Raw genomic sequence first — 10,599 nt, 5'->3', positions numbered from 1 at the left:
AGTCAAGAGTTGAGCTTTCAAATAAGTTACTTTAAAATTAACTTTACAAAATAAGTTTCTGGTTTTTCACAGGAAGATGTTCATTTGTTGTTTCAGTTTGGAATGAGCTGTTTGCTAAACCGCATCTAAGTGTTGGCAGCTTTTCTTCTCTCAGTTCATTCATTGATTTGTTTACTCCAAATTCTACTGCTACGTCTCTGAGATCCAATTTTCTTATCTCTGTTTTTGCTAATACACACTGTAGATTCATTAGCACTATTTAATAATAACAATATCATGGAAAGTCGTACATTAACTTCACAAACCAAGTTAATTATGAATGAAATAAAGAACCGATTGACTTTGCACATTGTAGATACTAAAATTTTAGTGGGCTTTGGTTTTGACAAATAGACCCATTAAGTATGGGTTTAATGTTTAATTAAGTTATTTAATTAGACCAAGACTGGTTCACTTAAATTATTTAATTAGCCCAGCCTAGATGATTAAATGGAAAAATAATTATTCCTAATAAAATATATTTGGAATAATTATTTTTAAGGATAATTATCATAATATAACCGACCCGGCCCAGTTATGATATTTTCTTTATCAGAAAGGACACGTGTCATCATACTATAGATCCAAAAAGCCTATAAATAGAGGCCTTGAGGAAGGGAGAAGGGGAACAAAAATCTAGAGTCCAGAAATCCAGAGACTCAGAAATCTAGAAGGTCCAAAAATTGAGATAATCAGAAATCCAGAAGACCAGAAATCCCGAGAGCAAACCTGAAGGCGAAGAATACCAAGCACATCCAAAGTCGTGTTGTTCTTCACCAAATTCAACAAATTCTCTTTTCTCTGAAGACGAAGAACAACAAGCACATCCAAAGACGTGCCGTTCTTCCTCAAATTCAACAAAGGACACAAATTCAGAATTCAGAATTCAGACACAAATTCAGAATTCAGAATTCAGACACAAATTCAGAATTCAGAAGTTCAGAAACAAAGAACACAAATTCAGAGTCCAGAAATCCAAAGATTCATAATTCAGAAATCCAGAAACTCAGAAATCTAGGGACTCAGAAGTCAGAGACACAAATTCAGAATCCAAACTCAAAAGTGAAGAACATCAAGCACATCCAACAACATACCGTTCTTCATCAAATCCCATGATGATTAACAACAAGCACATCCAACGACGTGCCATTCTTCATCAAATTTCACGGTGATTCAAGAATAAACTCGTGCAGCCCTTGTATCCAACCAACAATAAAAAGGAGATCGAATCAGAGGACCATTCTTTTTGTAAAAGATATCACAAAGGATTGTACTCCAAATATGTATGATTTAATAAATTATTATTTTGCCTATATTTTGTCTTTATTGCAGAGTACAAAATTTGTGTGTACACACATTAATGATTCTAAGTATGGTGTTTAGTGGGTTTAGAACTAGAGAATGATATTCCATTTCAATTCTATAAGAATACTAATTATATAGTTGGTTTTGATAGCATCAAATCGGCAGTTTGGAGTTGAAATTGTAAAAAAATTAGCTAAAACTTTCAATTAAATTTCCTTCAATTACAATCCCAAGGAACGATATTCGATGCTCCCAAATATAGTAAACTGTAATTTCACGCTTCAGGACCACCCTATGAAATTTTAAGATCCTATACGACAAATAGGATATGGAGTTGGAATTGAAGAAAAGATAAAGCAAACATTTGATCCCTTGAAAGTGGTTGCTGGGATCAAAATCACTAGCATTTTATTTCATAGAAATGGTGGAGGCAATATGAGATGATAATGGGAACTTCATACAATTCATTACTCATTGATTTCATAGGAGTTGCAAACATCAACAATATAGTTAGTGTTGGGAGCTCTTATGATGCATTTGAAACTAACTAGTTAAGCCTCATTGAATCTAATATTGTACTATATGTTTATGGACTTGCTGTGCAATTTGCCCTATTCACAAGTAAATCAGAAGGGAGAAGAATTCTTCATTATTTTCATCTCTACTTCTCTACTCACCTTTCTTAGTCAATTTGAATACCAATTTGATTTAAGAAAAATAATAAAAATAATTATGAAGAGAGAGTAGTCTAAATTATATTTGTGTACTTGTAAGTATTCTAATTCTTGTTGCAATGTATTATATTATTATCTATTATTATAATAATATACAAGTCTACATTATGGTTCAATTTGATCCTAAATGACTTGGAACCCGAATTGTTTTAAGGTAGATTTTTAGAATAATGATTTGAAAGGATTATAACTCTCACAAATCACAGTTCTGAAAACTCTCTATATATTTTTTTAAAGGGTAAATTGCATTTAACCCCTTTTTACTTTCATCGTTTTTTTTTTTTTAAAAAAAAAAAAAAAAAAAAACCTCAACAAATCAAGGGGGTTCCTTTTTGAATTTTTGCCAAAAATACTCATACTAACCAAGTGTAAGAAGAGTCATTTATCCCACATCAGATCTGTATGCAGAATATTGTAGTATATGTTTATGGACTTGCTGTGCAATTTGCCCTATTCACAAGTAAATCAAGTGATTGAGTTTTTGGGTAAATAGGCGAACACCCACCCGTTACCGTTGGTATCAAAATCAAACCCAGTCCTTGATCTGGTGTCACGTCAAACGCCTGCCCTGGAGGGAGTCCAGGTTTGCAGCCCGAGTAGGCAGGGTGGCCCGAGCCGCAACGAAGGCGTTGCGAGTTTAGGTGGAGAAGAATATAACAAAGGTCATTTATCCTACATCGGATCCAGATAGAAAAGTGACTGTGTATAAATAGGGTAGGTATGCAGCATTACGTACCCAACAACTAAGGGTACACAAAAGAACCGTAGAATCGGAACTGGAACCGTGAGAATCGGAACCGAAATTCTGGTTCTCACAGTTCTGGTTCCGCAGCATTGCCCAACAACTAAAGGTGCACAAAAGAACCGTGGAACCGGAACCGAAATTCCGGTTCTCACGGTTCCGGTTCCGGTCTCACGGTTCGGTTCTGGAACTGGAACCGTAATATATATATATATATTATAGTTAATTATATTTTTTTTATTTTTAGCGCAAATCATTTCAGCGGCAGCCTCCCCAATCACCTCCATCTCTATTCTCTCGACTCTGAACTTGCCCTTTTTCTCTCTGCAACTGTAAACTACAAAATCTACAAGAATCAGAAGTTTAAAACCCATATATTTCAAATCTGTCTGCAAGAATCAAAAGTTCAAAACCCATATCGGCATATCATTTCAGATTGTTCAAAAAATCAAAACCCATATCTTTCAGTTTCCATCGCCTGTTGTTCCAGTTCGGGTTCACAAGTTTCAGCCGCTGTCTCTCAACTCTCAAGCTTGCTCCTCTATCTCTTTCTCTAACTACTAAACTTGCCCTCTCTCTCTCCAACTGTAAACTACAAAATCTACAAGAATCAGTAGTTCAAAACCTATATATTTCAAATCTGTCTACAAGAATCAAAAGTTCAAAACCCATATCGGCATATCATTTTAGATTTTTCAAAAAATCAAAACCCATATCTTTCAGTTTCCATCATCACTGTTCCAATTCGGGTTCACAAGCTTCAGTCGCTGTCTCTCAACTCATGGTTAACGGTGGTTTGGTTCTAATCTATACGGTTCCGGTTCCAACCGGAACCGTAAGGAACTGAACCGTGTGCACCTTACCAACAATTTGAATTTTTAAGTAAATGAACAAACGTCTACCCGTTACACAAAGTCAAGGGGAATTTTATGCAATTTGCTCTAATTCCAAAGACTTGTGAAGGGCAACTCATGGAATCTCTTCCATGAGTTGCGTAAGTTGTTACAAGAAAATTATCAGTACTCTTTGTGGGACTCGAATCTCAAACATGATACTCATGTCAAGCGTGTTGCTCGACCCAACCCATTGAAATTTAGATACCAATATTTGTAAAATTCCAAAGAAGGTCATACTTGTAATTTGAGATTAATTGCAAATATCCAAAAGAATTAATTTCACACATAAGACGGAACACTCACATTTAGTTTTTGGTTAGCATAACATCATTTTTATGTCTTCCCCCAAACCCCCCGATTTATTATCTATTTTTTTTTCCCTCTCTTTTGAGAGTGGTGAGGGTGAGGAAGTGTCTTTATTACGTGTGGACACGTGGAGAGCATAGAAGTGAAGTCTCTATTTTTTATTTTTTGTGGCTTATTTATTTGTTTAGTCCCTCATGGACAAAGTAAATCAGACACAGTGGCCTTTTGTGACTTACCACTTTGGCCTATAAATCGTGATGCCTTTGCAGGATTTTATTTCTTACTTTTCGATACTATGTTATATAAAAACAACTAGAAAAATCAGCCATTGCCCATTTGAATACAATTCTTATTTATTTTGGACTATTTCCAAGCAATAGTTGTTGGCTGCCTTTGATTTTAAATCCCATTAATTTTAGTTGAGATGAAACAATCCTCTCACCAAAGGTAGATTGGGATCCACATTTATAAATTTGAGATAAAAATAAATAAATAAATAAAATAGTGAAATAAGGTGCTTTATCTACTTCCCAGACAAAATCGTAATAAAATAACAAGAGTACCAGACAAAGAAGCTTTAGTGCACCCAAGAGTATTATTGATCTATGGAGGTGTTTGGATTGTGTTCGATAGTGATTTGGTATTGTAGTGATTTTGAACACTATAAATTTATGGAAGCCGCAGCCAATTTTCTCATAAGAAACAAAAAGTAAATTGTGATAGGCACCCGCCATTATCCATGTTATAAAACAAAATAAATTTCAATGCAGCTTGTTTGCTTTTTTCAATAAATTTAACTCTTTTTTTTTTTTTTCCTTATAAATATCTGAGTTTGTTTTGTTTAATTTATTTTTTTATTTTTTATTTTTTGTCATTATAGAAAGGCTGAAAGCTTTTAATTTAATTTAATTTTTTTCTGAATCTCATAGTAGAACTAATTGAGATACGTTCCTATTTCCGCTTCAAGAGTGACAACCATTGAAAGTGGACTTGCTCTCGGATTGACATCAAATTGCCCACGCTGTATCAACTGATTGTCCTTGGTTCCGGCCAGTTAAAGCATTAACGTACCCAAAATTTAGGGGCTCGATCAATTCTATGTTGGAGAATATGTACATAAATTATAGGACACTAAAAATTACACAACAAATTTTATTCATATATGAGTCATAACAATATTTTGTTATGGATAATACATCAATAAATAACAATATGAAATCACAACACTTTTATTAAAATAAATAATATATCAACTTAAACGGTATGAATATAATATGAATCATATAATTTTAATCTATTTAAATATCGTCATCAATAGAAATTAAAATAGAAAAATAGCCATAATAAAATAAGTAGAAAAAAATTAACATTGATGATGATGAGAGGCATGTAGTTATTTACCTAAAGTCGTATGGTCTCTTTATGCACAGGTGATAGCGCATGTAGTTATTGTCCTAAAGTTGTATGACCTTTCTATGTGTAGGTGATAACGATTCAATATAACTCCAAGATACAACCTATATAGTCTTCTCCAAAGGAGGCTAAAAAAGAGATAAATTTATACCAATGTCTAATTTACACAAAACTCAATATAAAAAAATACTCATATATATAATATTATCTCGAAGAAGAAAGATGCTCACAACCTCACACCACCCATAAGTGTCACACACCAACTGAGGTAGAAGACATTATATGTATTATATATATACAAACTTATAACTTGTAACGTTTTATACCATCGATATAGTATTAAAATAAAATGATGTAATGGTAAAAATAAATGAGTATTACTTTGTGGCCTTGTCCACCCACGATTTAAATAAATAAATAAATAAAGAGATTTGCCTTGCATGTGAGTTAACATACATGCAAAGATAGTTTCTGTTGGGAGAGTTTTCTTCTCCATGTTCACAGCTTTGTGTTGCGTCCTGCTTGGGCTTTCGTTATTTCTGTTGCTCCTTAGGAGCTGCCTTTGGGCTTGTATTTTGGTTAGCCTGGGCTAACTATGTTCCTTTCAAAGTTTATTAATAATAATATTTATTTACTTTTCAAAAAAAAAAAAGATAAGAGTGGATGACCACCTATTTTGATTTCTACTCTCTTTGGTTTTTTTTTAGCATATTATGACGTACATTTTAATTTTTTTTATGTCGTGTTTGACTTCAGAGAGCCTGATCCAAGGGATATTGACTTATTTGACAGAAAATAATAATAAAAAATAATAATCTGGTCAGCCGCCGCTTATTTTATTCACTTTATTCAGAAATTTTCCAGGATAATTTGTCCAAAATTCTGGTCGAGCACACCTTTATTGAAATATATATTATATATATTTCAATAACCTTGTCCTCAATCTCATGCATACAAACTAGGTCTTATGTGCATTTATAGTTCAAAACCTGAAGTGGTAAATATTAATTAATGTCCGTCTATATAATATACAGATACACATACTCTCTATATAAGACTTGGGATGAAGTAGTACAGAATACCCAACAAGCCAATATCACAACCCACCAAGAAGAGAAAAAATGTTTGGTACAGTTTCGGAAGAGATGGAAGTGAAAGTTTCAGCCACAGAAGCATGGAAAGTCTACGGAACGCTTCAGCTGGCAAAGCTTGTTGACAAAGAGCTCACTGATGTCGTTCACAAACTTGAGATTATACATGGTGATGGAGGCGTTGGCACAATTCTCAAAGTAACATTTCCACCAGGTATATATGTGTGTGTGTGTTTGTGTGTCCGATTGAATATATATATACATATATGTAGTATTATTTTACTGAAAAGACGTATGTTTTTTATTGAATTAGGGACGCCTTTGTCTTCTTACAAGGAGAAGTTTACAAAGATGGATGAAGAGAAGCGACTGAAAGAAGCAGAGGTGATTGAAGGAGGTTATCTTGATTTAGGGTTTACTCTGTATAGAAGTCGGTTTGAAGTGATAGAGAAAAGCAAGAATTCGTGTATAACCAAGGGCACAATTGAGTATGAAATCAAGGAAGAGGCAGCTGCTAATGCTTCAATTGTTAGTATCCAGACGATGGTGAAAGCTATGGAAATTGCAGCCAATTTTCTCACCAAAAACAAAAACTAAACTGTGATATGCATCCACCTTCAAAATTGTCAGTTTATAAGTGTTATAAAATAAATTTCGATGCAGCTTGTTTACTTCTTTTTTTTCGATAAATTAAACTTTCTTTTATATATATAAATTTTGTTGTTGTAACTAGAGATGGCTTTTTTAGTTGTTTTCATTTTTATATATCTGAGCAAAAATTCAAACTTAGACCAACCAGTATTGATGAACTATACGGTGAATTTTGAATAGCAAAATATTATAATTAGCCAAATTAGCACAATTGCTTATTGTAAATTTTGACTAGCAAAATACTATAACTAGCCAAATTAGCATAATTACCGACGCTATTAGCAAAATACTATAACTAGCCAAATTAGCATAATTACCGACGCGACTAGCAATACACATATACATTGCCGGCCGGTACATTATCACTAAACTGGCCCCTTATATACAGTATTTCTATAGAGACTAAGTTTGAAAGCAAGTGTTTGTTTATGCCCTCACGGTGCTAGCAGAGTTGGTGGGAGGGGGGACCTCCAAGTGCTAGACCACCAAATTTAGTATTTATTGAGTGTGGGTTCGATTCTCCTTAAGCGCTACAAGTTCCTAACTTACCTGTTACTCGTACTATGGAGCCGGGGTGGGTAGCAGGGAAATTATCAGATAGTTAGAAGTCCAAAAGAAGAGTAGTTACGAGGGTTTCCAAAAAAAAAGGGTGGGGTGTGTTTGTTTACATTGTTGTAGTTTCTCACGAGGGGGTGATGTTAATATTTTTTTCAACAAATATAATAAAATTCTTTTTTCCCATGTAAGCCAGATTGGGTCGTACCAGGTTAAATATAGTGTTTCTTTGTTTTGTTTGTGTAGTTTATTATTTGTTGTTTGAAATTCTATAACTATTTGTCACTTGCTTCCGTTGTGCCAAACGATGGTTTTGCTTACTGTAATTTTAGCCGAATGAAAGCCAAGATTGGTGTAGTTGGTTGAATGTTATATTCAATCTTGAATTAACCATTTTTCAGACCAAATAACTAACACAATACTCGGGAAGAAGCTTGAACTCAGCTCCCGTTTTGAATTAACTCTCAGTTTATCTATTTATACATTCGCTCTATCTTTTATTTTAGAATGTAAGAAAATATCATTAAACTAATTATGTTCATGTTGTTATTTTATTTAGGGTAAAGTACAAATAACCCCCTTGTACTATTGACAAATTGCAACTAACCCCCCTAAATTAAAAGAAAAACCCCTAAACTATGAATTTGTTGCATTTTAGTCCATTCCGATGACTGACTTAACCGGAAAAATAAAAAGTCTGAATTGCCCTTATGATTATTCACTACTGTATAAGGTATATAAATATATATGCGTTTATATATATATATATATATATATATATATATATATATATATATATATATATATATATTTCTGGTTTTAAACTGAATTTATATATATGTGTTTATATATATACATAACGTTGGAGATTGAAGAGAGAGAGAAGCATCAGGCTGGAGATTGAATCGTGAAGAAAATGAAGGAAAAAGATGGTGGCGGCGGCGGCGATTATGGTGACGGAAGAGGAGGTAAGTCGGCGATTATGGTGACAATGCGGAGTCGATGCGTCAAAACCCAAATCATCCTCGTCGCCGCTGGGATCTCGCTGCCATCATCTCCTGCGCCTGCCCCGCCACCGTCTCTTGCGGTGACAGCTGGAACGAGCTCGGATGGTGGAGAGGACCGGCGAGCAAGGTGGGCTGAACGGCGATGGGTTGGTTCGGCCATGGTTAACTCGCGGCGATGGGCTGGTTGCGGCTTAGCTGCACAGCGGCCGAGCTTCGCCTTATCCGCCAACCTCCCTGTTCCGATCGGGACGGTCACCCACTTCTCATTTTCATCAACCCCAAATTACTCCGCAATCATTCTCCACAAGTGCTTCCACTTGAACAAATCGTCGTTGCTGCAATTGAAAGCTTCGTTGCTTGCGTACGGATCCATCGCCACCCATACTAGTGCTCCGCTATCAGACCGGAATCTGACGCCACCGAGTAGCAGTTCCATGTCGCCTTCGTTCCCGAGGGAGAACCAGAGATTGTGTTTGAAGGGGGTGATGGCAGTGGGTTAGTGGGGGTTTGGTTTCACGGTGTGTGATGGGTTTGATGGAGAGAAGGTTGGGCTGTGGTTGGTGATGACGGGTGATGGTGGTGGCGGGATTGGGGTGGTGGCTGTGGGTTTGTGTACTGGTTCGATTGGGTTTGGTGGTGTGTCGTTGAGATGCCGATGGAGGTGGTAGTGATGGTGGTGGGTTTGATTTCGTTTAACGGTGTGTTTTGGCATGAGTTCAGGAGGATTTCGTGGTGGTTATGTTGGTGGTTGCGGACAGTGGTGGTGGTTATGTTGGTGGTTGCAGAAGGTGGTGGTGGTCGTAGATGACGGTGGTGGTGGTTATAGGATAATTTGGTATTTTCATATATAGAAGGGCATTATTGTCCAAAAAACTTAGTTTGTCTGTCGCGTGTGAATCACGCACTCATTTTTGGACTGCCGGTCACCGGATGGGGTGATCTGCAACTTTTTTGTATAGTTTGAGGGATTTTTTGCATTTTTGATAATTCAGGGGGTTAGTTGCAAATTTTTCTATAGTTCAGGGAGATTATTTGCACTTTACCCTTTTATTTATAAAATTAATTATAATGATACTTTCGAAGTTTGACTTATTGATAATCATATATTATAAGTTAATTTTTTTTTTAATAATAACATCCCTCAAATTTGATAAAGTTAACAAAAACACTCCTATGACAACTGACACATGACATATGATGAATTGACATTATTATCCTTTAACTTATAAATTAATTTATTTAAAATATAAAATTACCTTTTTAAGCTTCCATTCAATCTCAAACCCAAATAAACATGTATGCATTTCTATATCTATATACATATATATATATATAGATATTTTGTCCCGTCTGTTTTTTATTTGGACAAAAATAGCCTCAATACAATCTCTCTACTTATAAAAACAAATGGGTATTCAAGTAATTTCGTAAACAAATACCCACTAGGTCAGCGATTGTGGGCCTGTCTTCTCTTCTCTATCATGCAATTTATCTCTAAAATGCATTGCAGGGACCATGTCGCTACCGCCGCCGCCGGCGGAGATCAGATCTGGCCATCAAACCACCACATCTCCCCAACAAAACCCGCCACCACCATCCCGCCGCACAACCACCAACAGCAAACACATATTTCCTAAGGATTAAAAACCACCAACACCACCTCAATAGCTAAACACCGCCGCCACCCCATAGCTGATAACCACCGCCGCCACCCCATAGCTGATAACCACCGTCGTCATCCCCATAGCCGAAAAGCACCGCTACCATCCCCATAGCCGGCAATCTCCACGTGGGGGTGAGGCCCCTTCCGACAGCGCGTGAGGCCTCTTCCGGCAATGGGTTGGGGCCAAAAATGGGCGA

The 10,599-nt window shown here is 35.8% G+C and overlaps 1 protein-coding gene across 1 annotated transcript; it reads left to right on the top strand.

The window, feature by feature from the left end:
- The first annotated feature begins 6,474 nt into the window (after positions 1-6,474).
- On the top strand, positions 6,475-7,177 carry LOC132315027 (norbelladine synthase-like). Its single transcript, XM_059813790.1, has 2 exons — positions 6,475-6,740; positions 6,840-7,177. The coding sequence occupies exons 1-2, from the start codon at positions 6,557-6,559 to the stop codon at positions 7,121-7,123; spliced, it is 468 nt and encodes a 155-aa protein (XP_059669773.1). The 5' UTR covers positions 6,475-6,556; the 3' UTR covers positions 7,124-7,177.
- Positions 7,178-10,599: the final 3,422 nt, after the last annotated feature.

This window comes from Cornus florida, unplaced genomic scaffold (genome assembly GCF_030987335.1).
Source record: "Cornus florida cultivar Cherokee Brave unplaced genomic scaffold, ASM3098733v1 CherokeeBrave_3.0.0_Hap2_Chr06, whole genome shotgun sequence".
NCBI lineage: Eukaryota > Viridiplantae > Streptophyta > Magnoliopsida > Cornales > Cornaceae > Cornus > Cornus florida.
Note: the sequence above shows the minus strand (reverse complement) of the source record. Positions and strands in the feature narration are given on the sequence as shown.

Bases quoted from the DNA above. Each gene is read 5' to 3' on its own strand.
- LOC132315027 (XM_059813790.1), top strand. From the start codon at position 6,557: ATGTTTGGTACAGTTTCGGAAGAGATGGAAGTGAAAGTTTCAGCCACA. The intron at 6,741-6,839 runs GTATATATGTGT...TTATTGAATTAG, and splicing joins CAAAGTAACATTTCCACCAG to GGACGCCTTTGTCTTCTTAC.